General features: G+C 38.8%; 2 protein-coding genes across 2 annotated transcripts; one reads left to right on the forward strand and one right to left on the reverse strand.

The window, feature by feature from the left end:
- Nucleotides 1–762: 762 nt before the first annotated feature.
- LOC114763229 (protein PHOTOPERIOD-INDEPENDENT EARLY FLOWERING 1) lies at nucleotides 763–14,235 on the reverse strand. The gene is given in 21 exon segments (XM_028952847.1): nucleotides 763–1,462; nucleotides 1,465–1,703; nucleotides 2,327–2,853; nucleotides 3,045–3,804; nucleotides 3,955–4,025; nucleotides 4,110–4,174; nucleotides 4,719–7,803; nucleotides 7,913–7,975; nucleotides 8,131–8,199; nucleotides 9,273–9,308; nucleotides 9,860–9,958; nucleotides 10,043–10,116; nucleotides 10,204–10,281; nucleotides 10,705–10,840; nucleotides 11,458–11,522; nucleotides 11,599–11,735; nucleotides 11,834–11,922; nucleotides 12,009–12,089; nucleotides 12,259–12,366; nucleotides 12,458–12,538; nucleotides 13,509–14,235. Coding segments are annotated over 21 exon segments (6,123 nt in total). The 5' UTR covers nucleotides 13,569–14,235; the 3' UTR covers nucleotides 763–1,262.
- Nucleotides 14,236–16,237: 2,002 nt separating this feature from the next.
- Nucleotides 16,238–17,889, forward strand: LOC114763230 (uncharacterized). Its single transcript, XM_028952848.1, has one exon. It carries the CDS (start codon nucleotides 16,523–16,525, stop codon nucleotides 17,603–17,605), a length of 1,083 nt encoding a protein of 360 aa, XP_028808681.1. The 5' UTR covers nucleotides 16,238–16,522; the 3' UTR covers nucleotides 17,606–17,889.
- The last annotated feature ends 557 nt before the right edge of the window (nucleotides 17,890–18,446 follow it).

An 18,446-nucleotide genomic window follows, 5' to 3' on the forward strand; every position in this document is an offset into this window, starting at 1 on the left:
CATGCTTCCTACTTCTTATTTTCCTGCTCTATTATTCCCACCGTGCAAGTTAAAGATATTCATTTGAAAATTTCTTATCCTAAAATTATTCAAAATGTTTTCTCAAAATTATAAATTATAATTTTTTAATCTAAATTGATTTATTTATAATTTTTAATATAATTTTAAAATTTAGATTTAAAGTTTATCGTTGGCCCAAAGTAACCAAATTGTCCATGGGTGGGTCCAAAAACTCCTACATGCACCAGGAATTTAACGATACTTGAGCCTCTCAATTTTTTTTTTTCCTACAGAACTTAGAAACTCCTCTCGGTTAAAAAACGCTTACACGTCACTCACCAACAAAATCTTTACATAGGCGGTGAGATTTAAATTTATGGGCCATTCTCTACTCCGCCTAACAGGAACCTCATGGACCGCCTTTTATAGTGCCACTTCCCTCTTAATTCGTTACAACTAGAACCAACGAAAGATGTTCCAGATGTGTTTTTTGACATTAATTAATTTATTTCAGCTACCACGTCATCCTCTTTTTCAGATTTGCCTGAAAAGGAATGAAAATACGACATAATGTATGCTTTGTGCCAAGAAAATATTCAGAAATCTTGAGTCAATGAACTTCCGACCCTACGGCCCACACCCACACGGTGACACAACTCGAATTTAGCCACTGCTATAACTGCACTCAAGGAAGCGTAAGTTAGCGGTAGAATTCTACAACAGGTTGGCTCTGATCTGGTACAACCAAAACGACATCGCTGATTTTCTTTCATGTTAAATAATTCCAGATGTTATAAATGGCAAGAGCATTGCATATATGTGCACATCACGAGACAGATTAAGGGACGTCACCTTTTCTTTAACGCCATAACTATAATACCTCAGTTCTTCACATGGGGAAAAGTTACTCCGTCAAAATTTGAACTGAAGCCTTAAATCAGCATAAAAAAATATGGATCTTACGTTCTACATCTGTCTCTCAATCTTTCGGTATCCTGAACCTCTACCGTTCTGTACTGCAGGCTCGCGTGGATGCTCCCTCTGACATAATTTTCCCATCTTGCCAAAAAGTGGTCGAGTAATTTGACCTCAACCTGTTTTTTGCATTCTGAAAACGATGAATCCAAATGTCACATGCTACAGGAGCTCGGTAACAACATATCGAACGATTTCCCGGCCCTTGGTGATTCATGGATTGACCCAGTAATCAGTGGTGACGATGGAACATTCAGATGTTCAAATCACGCTTGGCTTTGGCGGTCTTATCCAATGTCAGTATACTCCGGCAATTCTGAACAATCATCGAGGCCTGAGATTAAGCCAGCAACGAAATCATGTGGGACCATATCTATAGTTTCTGTTTCCAACGAATTTTCCTCATTTAGGACGAAGGGCAGATTGCAATCCATATAATCAACCACCGTTTCGTCCATTGCTGATGAATTAAGATCGATTCTCAGATCCTTAGCTTGAGTGATGGCACTGACTGGGATAATGGCTCAACCCGTTGGTGACGCATGTCACTGGGATCCATTGAATTTCGTTTGGACTTCGACTTAGAAGGCTTAATGGAGTCTGAGATGGAAGACTTATGCTTTCCTGAAGCTTGTATCTTAGATCCCGGTCTTGACCTTGAATCATTTGTCGGGAATACTGATGAAGCCCATCCACAACTATCTTCCTCGCAAGCTCTGGCTGCCTCCCTGAGAAAAGACATCACCTATGAGCATCCCCCCAGAAGTAATACACTACAGATTGGATGGGCTTAGGCCCCTTTGGCTCACTAACAAATATAATAAAATACACACGGAAAAAAAATTCAACCACCATTTTTTATTTTATTGTAAAAAATATGATCACATTAATTCTACACCATTATTATAAATTAATGTTACCGAAAAATAGATTAGCCAACAAACAGCATAAAAATTTTCTTCTTTGATGTAAAGAGAATTCTACAAAGGAAGGAATACAATTGGGGGAAAAAAAAAAAAACATCAAAAAGCAAAAGAACGCACGCTTAATTGGACCATTCTTTTACGCATTTTCGCTCAATGTGTAAGGAAACAAAATATTAATGGGTGGACGTAAATCAGCAAAAGGAAAGATGATGGCAATTAGCTACATTAATGTAGAGACCATTAACTACTCTATGTTAATGAGGCCAAGAAACAGATAATTATAAGGTAAGGAAAAATGAATAACACCGTCCATGAAACACACAACAGTAACCTATGTTTTATTACCAGCACACACCCAAAAAAGAAGAAGTTAATGAGACATCAAAGCATAAAACAAATAATCATGCCATCGTATTCAGCCATACCTGAAGCGGTCCTCAGCAATAGATCCACAGGCTCTAAGATGATCATCTTCCCCATTTGGGTAAATTAACGATGGTAAGGGCTCTGTCCCCTGTATGGATAAATTTATAACAGAAGGAAACGAGATTAAGGTGTCACTCTCGTCTTTCGGGAATTCCACTGTCACATCCAGCTGATCAGTAGTCACTGGCACATCGTCACCCTGATTTGAGAGAGACATTTTATCATCCTGTTGCCTACTGCTGGTGTCATCAAGTGCAGCAGCTAATAACTTTCTGCTCTGGGCCAGATTAGTGACAATCATCCTTTCAGAAGGCTTCTTCAGAAGACTCTGAGAATTATGACCCATGGGAGTAAAGAAGCTATGATCAAAATAGTGGCCATTTTGTGCTGGGGGCGGATTTCGCGTTCGGTCAACACGTGATGCTGCCTTCCAGACAGAAGAAAGCAGAGCAAAAAAATGCTTCTGCAGTAATAACTCCCTATTTTCCTGCTCAGAAGCAACATCTAACAACACCCGAACATTATCCTGCCAGAATAATATATAAGTAACAAATTCCTCCTCAATTACCAAATTCAACAAAGTAATGTCAGATTTGAGTTTTTAAATATTATCCATATTCCAGATAAACAGCATTGGTAATATAATATCCAAATGATGACACGCAAATAGAAAACATGTGGAAATCAATATGAACATTTTAAAATTGCCATCTTTACCTCCGTCACTTTCAGAAGAGACTTTCCAGAGGCAGGATTGTTGCCCCTCTCATGATTAGCATTGTCTGCCGTTGACAAAACATATTTTTGAACTAGTTCTCTGAATCTCTCACAGCAATGGACAGGATGACGGTATCTGCCCCTGTATGATCCACCAGCAGTCATACCATAGAGTGTTTCGCTAACCAAACTCCAGTTAGAACCATATTCATGAACAATTGCACATAAAATTGCATCTTCCTGCGGCAGCCAATAATCAGCTGATGGAACCCCATCTTTGGACCAAGCATTACCCTTCTTCACCTTTTCTGGTTTTATTGTCAGGATCCGTTTGACGGGCATAGGGGTTATGGATATTTTCCCTCCCATTTTACTCCTGCTGGGAGGTTTCTGTTCAGATTCAACTGTGCCTTCACATTGCTTTGATTCTGCATGTTCATCTGGCAAACCTAACAAGGCATTATCTGAATCTGAAGCACAGATATCAGCAGCCCTCTTAGTCTTCTTGGACTTCTTTAGTGTCTTCTCTTCGCCATCAGCTATAAACTTAGGCTTTTTACGTTTTTTCTGAATAGTTAAATTTGGAGACACCAGGTCCAGACTAGCGACAACCTCATCATCTGTTAACATTGGGTCTGTCAGTGGTTCTTCTTTCATAGGTTTGGATTCAGAGGCTAAAGATCCTTTCTTCAAGGACTTAAACTTGGTCTTCTTGGGTTTCTTTTTAGGTCTGGGCTTAGAATCCTTTGGTGTTTGAATTCTGCCACAACATAAATAATACATCATCCTCAAGCATTTCTGAATTTAGGAAATCATTTATTCAAATTAATATTGACAATATATTCAAAATATGTTTCGGATATTTTAAATAACTGAGGGGACGGGGCAAGGACTATAAATGAAAACTTACTTTCCAGGATCACAATTTTCTTCATCAGCCTCTTCTTTCTGCTTGGCCTCATTCTCAAGTTCCTCCATTAACTACAGAAAAGGAAAAGCAAACATATTAACCATACGCACAAGAAGATGGATAAAGCAAACAATCTTGAAGTTCATCTAACTCACCTGATGTTGAGCCAAGGCCTCTACTTGCTGCCGATATGCCTCAGTTGCAAAATCAGCATCCCATCCTGACATCATATATAAAATCAATTTAATCTCAAGTTACGTCTGCTCAAAAGATAACTAGAAATCAAAAAATGCAACATGCCATCAGCAGCGCAAGGTCCAAATTTACTTAACAGTGATCACCAAACATCACTAGATAGATCCATCTATTAGGATGGTTTCGGCTGTGATGAACACAAATATGAAATTCGTTGCCATTATAACCTCGTATACCAGCTAAACTCAACAAGAGACAAGTAATTTAGCGCCTTTTATGATTGAATCACAGTCCAGCCCCATGACAACCACTGATCTTGATCCTTTGAAGTTGAACACTAGTGAAATTGAAGTTGAATACAACCATGACAACCACTGATCTTGATCCTTTGAAGTTGAACACTAGTGAAATTGAAGTTGAATACAAAGTATCATTACTGAGCATGTAGAACTGACACTTTGCATTCAATTTTAAAAAATATGTTCTCAGACAACCACCTTATATCTATTATATATAAATAATGATAATCTATCATGCTATGAAGCAAAAAGGTAAAAAGAGGCACATACTTTCATACACAAGAGGCTCTTCATCTTCATCAATTTCAGCTTCCATATCCTCCTTGTACTTCTCAATACGATCCAATTCCCATTCTGTATCCTCAAACCTGACTTCAGATTCCAAGGCTGCTTTATCTATAATTGGATCCCACATCTCCAGAAAACGAATGGCATACCGGTCAATTGGGCGTAGCTGGTTCTCAAAGGCTGAGATAGCTTGTCCAGCCGCTGCAGCCGCAGCAGCCATCTGTTTGACATCAGCCAGCACGTCAGCATCATCTTCTTTGATAGACACGGAGAGAGGTCTTTCTTCCTTAGGATCACTTGCAACTAACATTAATGCGTTCTCTTTACTTGGCTTAGAAACTGCTTCAGCTAATTCTGAAGGTTCATCGACTTTTGTATCGTCTTCATTCACATACTCATCCTCATCAAGCCTCCCAATGGCCTCTTCTGTAAACTCCTGGTTTTCCACAGCCTCTTCTAGTTCAACTTTCTTCAATGCCATATAATCTGCTTCATCTTCAGCATATTTCAATGCTGCCTCCACATCAGCATTACTTACAGAAACTTCATCCCCAATGATCTGGCTTTTCTCCTTCTGCACGTTTTTCACTTGAAGTGTTCTATGACCTGAAAATAATTCCATAGGATCAAGCTTCTTGAAAAATTCAGTATTATAACCCCCACTCTGTATAACTAAATCATCAAGTGCACGCTTTTGTTTTGCTTTCTTCAATATATTCTCTTCAATGGTGCTTTCACTTATCAATCTATAGATATGAACTTCGCGTGTCTGACCAATCCGATGGCATCTATCTTGAGCCTGCTGATCCATAGCAGGATTCCAGTCACTATCATAGAATATAACTGTGTCCGCTCCAACAAGATTGATACCAACACCACCACTTCGGGTTGACAAGATGAAAAGAAAAATTTTGGGGTTTGTGTTGAAACGTTGCATCAGGGTCTGCCTCTCTTCTGGTTGTGTTGATCCATCTAATCTCATATAAGTGTAACCATACAAATTAATGAAAGCCTCCAGTACATCAAGCATCTTTGTCATCTGTGTGAATATCAATGCTCGGTGACCTTCTGATTTCAATCTCCTCAACAGTCTTGCAAGTTCCTGCAGTTTGCCACAGTCAAATTGAATAAGACGCCTATCTGGGAAATACACCTGCCGTCTGACAATTGCTGGCCTAATTGGTGATAAAAGGGGTGACAAAACTTCAGAGCATTTCTGCTTGTATGATGGATGAAGAAACACTGGTGTTTCACTTCTACTGCACCAGCAAACAGGAGGTGAAGCTCGCGCTGCTGGAATTGCAAACATGAAACTTTCAACAACATCAACCATCCTTTCAAAACGTTCGACAGGTGAGAGGATAATGTCAGCTAGCTTTGAGGAATACACGTATGACCTAGGGTTAGCCTTCATATCGTGAATGTCATATACAGGATGCCTAATAGTAAGAAGATCCCGTAGGGTTGTTGAATAGACAGGCCTTTTTTTACATCTCAAGGAATTCCACCATGCAATGGCTGCTGCACGTTCCTTTGCTTCTCTCAGCCTCTCTTCCCAAATTGCCCGCTGAATTTCCTCAAATATGTTAGTTCCTTGAAAACTTTTCTGATCCTTCGATTTAGGCCTAATTACTTGCAGGCCATTCATATCAGCACGCTCCATGATTAAACTTGCAGGGGTTTCAATAGCTTTCACTTCATCACTCTCCCATGACGTCATGCTATGATCAAGATGAGTAAATAAAAATCCCAAACCTCTTAGGTCTACTGAAGAAAAGGGGCTAGTTGAGAACACTGAACACACAGCAGAACTTAGCTGAACATCAATGCCCCACATATCAAAAGAACTGATAATAGGACGACCTTCAAAAAGGTCAGGATGGTTGCAAACCTTACGGAGTTGCATTATGATACTAATCATCCCAAAAAAATTGGCACTCGCAAGAGTGGCTTGGGTCTCAGTACTAGCAATGAAGTCCTCGTACAAATTTCGCTGCCTTTTTGACAATCTACAGTATATGACATGCTCATGTTTCATTGGCAGTTGCTTCTCCACATCTCGTTTTAAGCGACGGAGTATGAATGGACGAAGGACATTGTGCAAGCGATCAATGACCTCCTTATTTACTTTTTCCTCCCCCTCCACCATCCCAGATATAGGATTACTGAACCAATCCTTAAACTCCTGATGAGACTGGAAAACATGAGGCATCAAGAAATGCATGAGAGACCAAAGTTCCATAAGATCATTCTGTAGCGGTGTGCCAGTCAAGAGAATACGTCGCTTTGAATTGAAATTCAAGAGGGTTTGCCATCTTTGTGACTTCCAATTTTTAATGAGATGAGCTTCATCTAAGATCAAGTATTTCCATTTCTTTCGCTTAAAGACTTTAGAATCCTGAATAATTAATCGATAAGTTGTTATGCACACATGGAATGAGTTTGGTTTCAACCATCCTTGTCTTTTAAGCTTCCGCTCTTTTGCACTTCCAAAATAAGTCAAAATCTTAAAAGCAGGACACCATTTGAGAAATTCAGTCTCCCAGTTAAGCATGACACTAGTTGGTACCACAATGAGATGTGGGCCCCAAATCCCTCTTTCACAAGCAAGATGTGCAAGCAAAGCTATAGTCATAATTGTTTTACCAAGCCCCATTTCATCAGCCAAAATCCCATTCAACCTTTTTTCATACATTGTTACGAGCCAATCCAATCCAATGTGTTGATACTCACGGAGAGGGTACTTGAGAAGAAAAGGGAATTTTGTGCGCACTTTAGTTGTGGAGAAGGTGTTTCCAGTTGGTTGTGCTGATCTTGCAGCAGCAGCTGCATCTGCTATCAGATCTTCACTATCCCTTCCCTCCGCATTTTCATGAGGCTCTTCCCAATGTTGTTCTTCAGTCTGGGACTGTACAAAAGCCATGTGCTCAACAGGCTTAACATCTTCATCCACAGAAACAGCAGGAACCTTCTTCCTATCATCTTCATGCAGTGAAGAATCCAAAAGATCTTCCGATAAAGAAGCAGCATCTTCAGAGTCATCCTCCCTATGTTTGCCACTGGAATACTATCAAAACAGATCGCATAAAAATTCAAACTTAGTAAATAAAATAAATAAATACATGAACGCCAACCGTCTAAACCATAAGCAAGAAATATAGATAGATAAAGCGTACCTTTCTATACATTGCAAGGAGTTCCTCAACGGGCATGTCACTCTCCCTTTGTAATAAAACAATCTACAAATAATAGCTTCATCATGGAGGGTAATAGCACAAAATATGCAAATAAAAAACAAAGCAGACTTGCTAGAACATATACTATCAACAATCCTGTCGTTATCGATAACTATGCCAACATAATGAAAAGAAAGGAAAGCTGACTAGTTCTTAACCTCATCCTTTGGATCAATTGCATCCATTTTTTCCAATTTTTCCTCCTCAGATAAGGTTGTTTCATCATCCTGAACATTTAATTGAGGTTAAAACACAATTTTCAATTGAATAATAGTCAAACAATAGGAACCCGGAAAAAGAAGAAGTAAATGCTCATAAATAGTTAAATAGAAGATTCAGCCCACAGTGCTAGTAACTTAAATTTGATGCAAAATCCAATCCAATACAGATGCATATGACAAAATTCCTGACTTCAGTTAAACTTCGATTAAGAGCTGTGACTAGGAAAAATGAAGTGCATGTGGATTTGGAGGAAACCAGAACCAATGAAGTTGGTCGCTTTACATCTGGTCATTTATCCACATAACTACCAGCTAAGCACATTTCCCCTCATTAGGACAGGTGAAGGTCAATTTCCCCTGCCTAAATATGGAAACAAGAGCAAGAGAAGGGAGATGGTCACTGTCCCATGGAGAGCCTCTACGTTGAAATGACTATAATACCCTTTATTTATTCAATTACCTTAGCATATATGTGCTTATAAAAGCAACTGTATTTAGAATTTATCCTAAGGAAATTCGGTGATTGTATATTTGAGTTTGTATCTGTTGTGACTTTTCAAATTTTACTTTATTGCTAATTTGCTATACAATTTTATAAAAATGGGGGTCCCACAGATCCCCATACCCCTGCAGGGAATGGGAGGAGGGATAGGAAGCAGGGAAGTCCTCCATACCTCGGCATTGCCGCCATCCTTAGTCAGACATATTGCAAAACAACATATGGTCTGTCAATACTAGAATGCTTAAATCCACCACAATTTGAGGAAAGCAGAGTGTACGTAAATGAGAGAATGAAAATAATGTTAATTGTGGGAACTGAAAAACAGCGAAATCATTAAGAACTCTAGGAACATTTAAAACGTATGTCATCCAGGACAACAGTATTAGTGGCTAAACACACAGCTGCTTAAGAATAAAAAACTTCCAAAAAAAAAAAGAAAGAAAAAGGAGACAAAAAGAGCATCTAGAAGACTGTATCAACGAACAACTGAGCTGATCTCATCAAAGATCTAAGTCAACTGAAATGGAAACAGTAAAATGATAGCAAAATATGAGCTAGGACATGGTAAACCACTTACATTATCTTCTGTGGCAAGCAAGAAGTCACCATCTTCCTGCCAATAATTCAAAAACAATTTTATGCAAGTTAATAGTTGAAATTTAGTCATCTACATGGGAAAAAGTGAAAAGAGGGGAGAACATCAAATCCATTGGGATATTGTTCTTTAGCTGAAACCCTAGACTATAAAGCATAACACATGTAGATGCAGCAGGCTGCAGGTGGTAACCAGTAAAGAATATTTATGTCAAAACCTAAGAGTATGCGAGACAAAACCGAACAATACCTACAATTATCTCAGGCTGACAGTAGATAGCAAAGACATCTAAATATGATAACGATTATGATAGACACAGAAGCACAAAAGTCAAATGCATGTCATGCAGGCAGAAAAAAGGAAGAAATATATGCACCAAATTCGTCAAGATATATCAAAATTAATCTGGTAAAAATTGTACAATTGACATTAAATTTCAGGCTTCCATTCCAGTAGTGTTGGACTTCATAATTGCTAACCCCGTTCAATTACTAAAATTTACAAAGCATAATTGGAATCATTAACATGTACAAATAAATTAGAAATTAAAAAAAAAGATGTTCTCTTACCTCTTCATCACTAAAGTCATATTCAGGATTTTCAGATTGACAAGTCTTATCTTTGGCTATATTCTCTGCTGGTGTAGTTAAGCCACCATTACTTTCATCCTGATATTACAAAATGAGCATTACAATTAAGTCCTTAACTTACTCTGCAATTCAAAAACGATTAAAAAAACACATACAACTTACACAACGACGACCAGAGACCATGCTGGAGTTGCTCGAGTCAAGCTTGTTAACAGATAAAAAACTGTCTCCATTTTCTGCAGTACGTCAAAATGACCCATGTTAGAAGCAACCATGACTTCTACAAAAGGTTTGTGGGAGGAAAAAAAGGAGCTTGTCCTTACCATTTCCATCACCGGCTCTGACTTCTTTATTGTCATCATCACTGTGCTCTGGACTACTTTCTTGCCTAACTGGTCCTGCTAATCGTTTCAAAATAGTGCCATAAGACCAGGTAAAAAGGATAAGCACACAGTTGACAGAGAAAAGGGAAAAGGTTACATGAGATTAAGTTCTTACTTTCCCGTCATAAATTGGAAAAAAGCAGTAACGGAGAATGAAACTCAGTTGTTTGGACTACCAAAAAATAACCTACAAGAATGACAGCCCAAGCAACTAAATCCTCTAATGGTCTGCTCCAAACCATCATATTTACAACAAAGCTTCTACTGACACTTTCACTATACTGACATAAAATATACATTCTAATCACAAAAATAAGAACCAAATTGGATATAAAATAAAGAATTACTGGTTTTCTTTTCCAGAGGTAGAATCGGCCTCCCTTCAAGAGACCAACCCGGCACTCCACAAAAATAAAGAGGTAGGTTTCATGATAAGCTCACCTCTCTCTCCAGAATAACGTTTCAGTAACTCCTCAAGGGGAAGATCAACTTCATCATGCAAAGCTGCCAACTCCTCTTGCCTTTCTTCTTCAGTTATAAGCGCCTCATCTTCCTCAAGGGTTTGCTCATCATCCTCCTGGAAACAGTACCATCATTTAGCATAAATTCATACACCAACATAAATCAACCCCACACATTAAAGCAACAGAAAAAAAATATAAGATCCAAAACACAAAACATGAGAAAAAATGGCTTCAACTTGCAAATAGAATGTAGAGCACACCATTTAAAAAAATAAATAAAAGGATATTATAAAATGCATTTTGTGGGACAAAATATAACAACACGAGGTATAACATACTCACTTTTATTGACTGTCTAACAAAGATCATAATAAAACAGTGATTATAGTGGAGAAGCCTCATTTATCCGTTGCATCCATAAGTGGTTATATTCTGTCTTTCGGAAGACCAACTTACTACTCTCATTGTCATTTGGCAACAACCTTGTATTTACCCCTTCCAAAGACTATGGGCTCAGAAGAAACAGCAAACTCTACAAGATTTCCCGTGAGTCCATGACAATAACATGGAACTTGATATTAAGTAATTAGAAAATGGAAAATCATTATCTCTGTTCAGCTTTCTGGAAGCCACAAGATGCATACACAGAAAGCACCAATAAACTCTATAGAGCTAGAGAAAATACTTTGATACTACAATAAAGAAGAAAGCAGAGAAGAGTAATCCCCACCGATTCATCATCAGATTGTACATCGTATTCTTCATCATTGTCAATAGGATCTGACTGAAACTCTGCTATAAATGGATTAAGTAAATTTAGTAAAAGAAGTGAATGTTCCCTGTAACTTTGAATATATGCTTCTCTACCCACCAGCATTAGCTTCATCAGATTTGTCGATAACATCTTCATCTACTTCCTTGTATTGGGCACCCCTATGATGCTCTGGTGACTGTTTCTCAACTGGTTTAATAGCATCCACAAGATTTTCTGCCAACATGGTTGAGTATCTAAAATATAGATCAAGAAGAAAATATCAACAGGCTTAATTGATTGCCAAATGCCGCAGACAAGATTTAAAACAAAAAAACAAAAATCAAAAGAATACCTTTCAGTTTGACCTAAAAGAAACTCAAGCTGTTTGTCAAGTGCCTTTTTCTTTTTCTCATCAAGCTCCATCTGATGCTTGTAAAGAACCTAAAACAACAAATTAGGTCAAAGAACAATCGGATATCATCATAAGGATAGATGAAAAATCAAACACATAACTATAAATGCATTACCAGCTTCTCTATTTTCATCCAAAATTTCTTAACATCCTTTGAAATATTTAGTGCAACTTTCCGTAATCGCTGCTCTTCTTCCTGAAAATATGTGTCCAGGCGCATATAAATCAGCTCACATCACAATTTTATCAGTGAAAAAAGAAAAAAAATTCAGATGTCAACTCTGCTTTCTGCAGGTTCAATCAATTCGATTAGAATATCAGTAACAGTCACGGGTTTTCATTCATAAGAGATTTGAAGTTTGAACCTTCATCTTCTTTTCACCTCTTGTAGCCGGATCTAACATGCCCTTGCTAGCTCTAAAAGCAACTTTTTTTGCCTGAGCCAACTTCCATTTCCTCTCTGACTCAAAGTCCTGCCAAGCAAACATATAACATGGTTTATCATATCATTTAAATGACATCACATCGAACTTGTCAGATTTTTATCATCAAATTAATGAATACCTTTGATAACCACACCATCTCTTCTATGACATGATCCCAGTGAGTTTTAGGGCGTCGAGGCTCCCTTGGAGCCTCAAGTGCCTGAAACAGAAACAAAATCATACATCAAGAAGGAAAATAGGGCAGATAAACAAAATTGTAGAAAACTGAGCAGCCAAAAACAGTCTCATTTGAGAACAATAAAATATTACTAGAGCAATCCTTCTGGCACTCAAACCAAATAAGTCATGCATATTAATTAGCATGGCGCACTTGAAACTATACAGCATGCTTAAATCTCTACTTGATGAGGTTTTCATTTAAAACAGTCCAGTAAAAGACAACTTAAAATCAACAAGCATGTCACATGCAGTATGTATGTTTAGTCTCTCAAGTTAATCAAATATTGCATACAAATGAGTCTCACTACAGTTTAAATAACCCTGCTACCCACAATATTTTGTTGCAAATTTTCTGATACTGCAAAAGTTTTACTTCCACACAGACATCATCTCATTATGCTAGCCAAAATCATGCTGAGCTGAATGTGATTAACTCCTTTTATCAAAAGCACATGCTGATTTCGCCATAGTGGTAGAAGTATATTTATCTTTATAGCCGAATGAAAAAATGTGTAGTAATATCGCCTTGGACTGCTCTTCTCATATGCATGTTCATTTTCCTATTAAAATCGATGCAAGGAGATCAGAAGTCACATATAGCTAGTACTATTTGCTCCTCAATAATGGCTTTCTGCTTAATAAAATGTACTGAATTACATCTATATTGCTCCCACCACCAAAATACCATCTAGTGACAATTTTAGTACAAGTAAACCAAGACAGACCAGTACTTGCTATATGAACAAGACGGAGAGGACGGTAGGATGAGGTCGATACCAGGGACTTCAATTTTATTCAGAACCAACTTTACTGAGATTGTAGCTGGGGGAAAAATCCTCACGCAATTGCACGGCACAATGCACGATGCCATTAACAAGTTTCAAGTATTTAAATGTTTTTTTTTTGGGAAAAAATGTGAGCGTGGAAACTACGAATAAACACAAACTTACCTTTTGCCGCTTTGCTCTACTTTCGTGATCAATCTTAGACCTCGGACCTTTTGACGCCATCAGCTCTCTAACTTGTAGCAGAACTCAAGTGCAAATCATCTGTTTCTTAACATCAATGGGAAGCATCAGCTTCAGCTGAGAATTTATTTAAGCTCGCGAAAGTAGCTTAAAACGCAATGGCAAGGACCCTTCTCGAGCAACAATGCGCGGTGAAGCAAGGAAAGGCTCAAGAATTACAGTATCAAAGGAGTCAAAAAGGGCCAGAGATAACTGCGCTCAGCAATCTGTCTGAAACTACGCAGCTTCAGGGAAGGGAAGAAGTTAAATTTAAGGAATCATTCCAGTTCCTTATCCCACCACAAGAAAAAGAAAAGCCTTCAGTTCTGAGCTTTCCCGTAAAACAAATAAGGCGCAGTTCCCTGAGCTGACCTTTCCAAATATTTAGTCGCACTCTTTTCCTTTCACTGCCAGCACTTTTCCGATCTAAGACCAGTGCAATAAATGTTATCACCCGCCAATTTTTCTTCAGGGAAAGTAAAGATTATGTAAAAAAGAAAATGGTGGGAGTGAAAAATGCGCGAGATAGAGAGTCTTCGGGCTATCGTCAACGGAAGTTTAGGGTTTGTAACGGGGTTTAAACGCGGTGGATTCAGGAAGAGGAGCATCAGTCCCGGATCCGAATAGCTAAAACCGAAGAAAGTTGAAGGCAGAGCCTCCAGATGTTTGGTGGGGAAATGGAATTTCTTGTCAGGGAATAAAGGTGTTATTAAAAAAAAAAAATCGTGACGTGTTCGGGGATGAAAATACACGTTGAAGGGATGGGAGATCTAACGGTTGGAACTCACTAGAAAGCCATGGGAGACGTAAATTGCGTTTCGTAACGGGAGACTCTCGATGAAGGAGAAGCGATGGTCGATTACTTTCAAGAAGCAGAGATGTCTCTCTGCAGAGGACCGTACTCGATAATTCCACGCAACAATTTCTTCCGAGCTTGTTTTATCCCCCCTTTTTTATAATTGGAATCAAGTAATACAAATTAAAAAAAAAAACGCAGATTAGCAAAACAATGGTGTGTGCATGCCTTGGCAAAACGTGTGTGGAGTGTGTGTTTTTAGAAACGAGTTTCTAAAATCAAACATAATTGTTCGTGGCTATAAATGAATTTTATTATAATATTGGTACTGATTAATTGAATGATCATTCCAACGTTGGGCCTAAAAAATATATCATTCCAACAACATGCCTCACTTAGAGGCGCGAGACAGAATGTTTTACCAGTTTTACTAATAAATTCTAACACTGCATGTTTTTAGATATATTTTTTCAAATGCATATATGACACTAGGTTTGGTTGCAAAAGTTATTATCTCACCAGCAATATTTTTTAAAAGTAATCATATTTGATGTATTATTAGACATTAACTATGAACACCTATCTCAATAAGGATTCAAATCCTGATTCGTCATATGGTAAAGAATCAGTTTTTTCTGTTAGATTTGACTATTTTTAGTATCTCATCAACAACATATTGAATAACTTCTTTAAAGACAAAGTGAGGTTTTTTTACTAATAATTGATTGATGAGTCTGACAGGAATGACTAATTCTTTATAATGTGATGAATTAATGTTTAAATTTTTATTAAAAAAGATATCCGCATTTAGTACCTACAATGCTTAAAATAAGACTAGCTTTATTGAGAGGATGCCCTGTATGCAGAAAAGAATGAGGTTTTTTTTTTGTTAGGCTTAGAATATTTATTGTCGTTAGCAATAATTAATCCCCTCGCATTGTAGAATTTTTGAAGAGATTTGAGTACCCATAACAAGATGCTTTTCATATCTACTGTTAGAGATTGAACCCCCAACTAGATATTTCAAAAACCTGGCTAAATACCAATTGTGTTAGACCTTGTCGTTGCGAGACTTTCTTTTAAAATGCACTAACTGGTCATCAAGCTCAAAGCGGCTAGGCTGTTTACTTAAATAATATAATTAATTTAACCAGCAACAACTAAAAAAGCTTAAATATCATCTATTTGAAATTTGGTTGTAAATAACGCTCAATCACATCAGGTATAGCTTACTGGTTTTTTTTTCCTTGTTTTTTTGGACAACGTATAGCTTACTGATGTTGTTGTAACTTAAATACCATCCGATTGATCTGATCCAATAATCCTGTTTGCATATCCTTAATCTATTCAGATGTCCAGCAAAGGTGAAACATTTTATGCTATGTTTATATTTTTGTTTAGGTGTCGCCGAATGCACATTCATCGGGAATTGGGGGACTCAAAACTGGAGATGGTAGCACTTAAATATTGGCTAGTTACTAGCAGTTCTTTTCCCCCTCTCAATGAAGCATAATCATGGTTCGAAACTACAGCTGAGCATTTTTTCCTTCTCTTTTTCCCTTTCACATCTTTTCAGGTGACCCATCTGGTCTTGTTTTTTTTTTTGGCCAAACGACCTGGATTATTAGTATTTTAACTTAAAAGCTAAAAACACAAAAATAAAATAATAAAAATTGAACAACACATGAACAGTGACTCATGTTTGCCTCATTGAAGTTTGAATTTCGGATTTGGGAATTGCGAGCATTCCTCGCATGAGCAATTCAGAAAAAGAAATGCAGTAGATAATCCGTATTTGAAAAAATACACGTGTTAAGCTGGAGATTTCACAGATCTGCCGCAGTAAACTCCGAGAAACAGAACAGGAATAAGCTTGGCAGCTGACGTCGCTTGTTAGCACTTAGCAGCGGTCAGCGGCAGTCATGAGCGGCCCCTCCTATGGGCTCTCGGTTACAGCAGAGTTCGGGAAATTATCATTTACGACAGCAGCATACTGAAACGCCCCAATCAGATGCAATTGGTTTTGGCGGAATCTCAGCCCAATTATTGCCCTCTTCAAAATTCCAATTTCCCTCAGGCACCTCTATAAATTATTTTTCTCATCTTTGCTTGGCTATCTCCTCACGGGGTTAGGGTTTTGCCTCCACTTAAGGCAATTCCAATGAAGGCTTCTCTCAAATTCCGCGACGAACAAAGGCCGCTTTTCAGAGCCAAAGTTCCTCTCAACGTCCTGGGCTTGCCGTTCCAATCCGGCATAGTAGCTGGCGAGTCCAAGGAGCTCACTCTCAATCTTGGCACCTTCTTCGAATCTGGCCCGTCCCTCAGGATCGCCTACCGTCCCAATGATTCTTTCAATCCCTTTTCCCTCATACTCAAGACAGGGACAGGGCCATTCGGTTCGCCTTTCTCCAGTTCCATGTTGATGAGTGCCGAGTTCAATTTACTGGGTCGTGGAAATGGGAATCCTACTTTCATGCTCCATTTCAAACCTCGATTTGGGGATTTTTCTTTCAAGAAGTCGCAGTCTTCGATTTTTGATCCCAAAGTCTTCGGTTCCCAGAATGGCACCGCCTCGGATGATGACGGGTCTGTTGAGGCGGTGGACTCGCCGGTGATGAACTCGTTCTCTGGCCAGAAAATTTCGATGCTGGCTACTCGCTCTCCGTCTGCCGGTGCCATTTCCAATCTGTTCTCCGGCATGGAGGTGACAGCAAGGACAACAATCCCGGTTAAAGGACGAGCCGTGGTGAACTTCCGATGGGGTGTCCGTGTACCGGCGGAGCTGAAGTGTCGTGATAACGTGACGGCTGGGATAGCGTTTCAGAAGATTCCGTTCCTGGTGATGGATAAGATTGGAGTCGAGCACGTGGACAGCGGAGGTTCAAAGGGGAAAGGTAGTAAAAGAGCGGGCCCCGATTCGGCATTGCCGGGAAATGCTGACGTGGCAGAGGCCTGTCTCAAAGTGAAACGGCAATTGGAAGTTTTGCAAGCTGAGAATGGATTACTGAGGAATGCCGTGGAAGATCTCCGGAGGGAAATATGCGGCTTCAGCTCTATTGGAGGATCAGATTTCGGCAAGTACAGAGAAGTTGAGAGGAATGGGATGAAATCTTGCAATGGCAAGATCGATCGACGTAACAACGAGAAGAAAAGGTCGGATTTTGACAGTTTTCCTCCAAAGTCGCCGGAAGCTGATGTTAGTGAAGAATTAAAGAAGGCTCTGAAGGGTGCTGCTGGCACTTAAATTCGTTGACATCTTGGCCAAAGATCGTGTCTTCTTTCTCATTTTCTGGGCACAATCTTTGATGTTATCATGACATAGCTTTTTAAGTTTCAGATCAGATGAGTATTATATTGTGTGCCTTTTCCTGTCCTGCTGGTTTCCTTAATCATGTGATATACGAGTGCTCGGAACTGGGAAGCTTTTGGGTGTTTGGTGCCTTTATGCATAACTCAAAACGTATGATGTTAACAAAGGTACTTGTAAAAATGATGAATTTAATGTTACTACCTTTTTAGCGGGTGTTCTATGTTTAGCTTTCAACACGGGATTACAAATATAATCAGAAATTTGAATCCGCGACGTGAGAAATTAGCAGTTCCGTTCAAAACGCAACATTACCTTACTCCAGATGTCATTACATGATTCATCCAGCTTGGTGCGAACGAATTCTTTTAAAATTTGAGTCAGCATCCCGCAATACCTTCACGGCCCAGTCCCGGTGCCTCTGATGTGAGCTCTGACGCGTTTGACTAAACACTTATTCCATGGTGAAGGCATTATCCAGCTGCCGCAGTCTTGCAGAGGATCGTTAGGCGAACTAGAACCCATCGGAATTCTAATTGTTGGTAACCGGATATTTCACGGAAATATCAGAGCTGTCACCTTCTAAGAGGGACGTCCACGGATCACAGATGTCCTGAACTGGAATGATCTTCTAACTTTTTTTCATTTTGTGACTATCTGGTTTGCTTCTTGAGGCAAAGTTCGATGCACTGTGATGTTTATGAGTTTGTCGCCTTTCTACGTGATTACATTAAGTCGATGCACCAGGATGATTTTTTTTCTCCCGACAAGATGAATC

The sequence above is a fragment of the Neltuma alba genome, unplaced genomic scaffold (assembly GCF_004799145.2).
Source record: "Neltuma alba isolate B1F8T4 unplaced genomic scaffold, ASM479914v2 tig00011267_pilon, whole genome shotgun sequence".
In the NCBI taxonomy this organism is placed as follows: Eukaryota; Viridiplantae; Streptophyta; class Magnoliopsida; order Fabales; family Fabaceae; genus Neltuma; species Neltuma alba.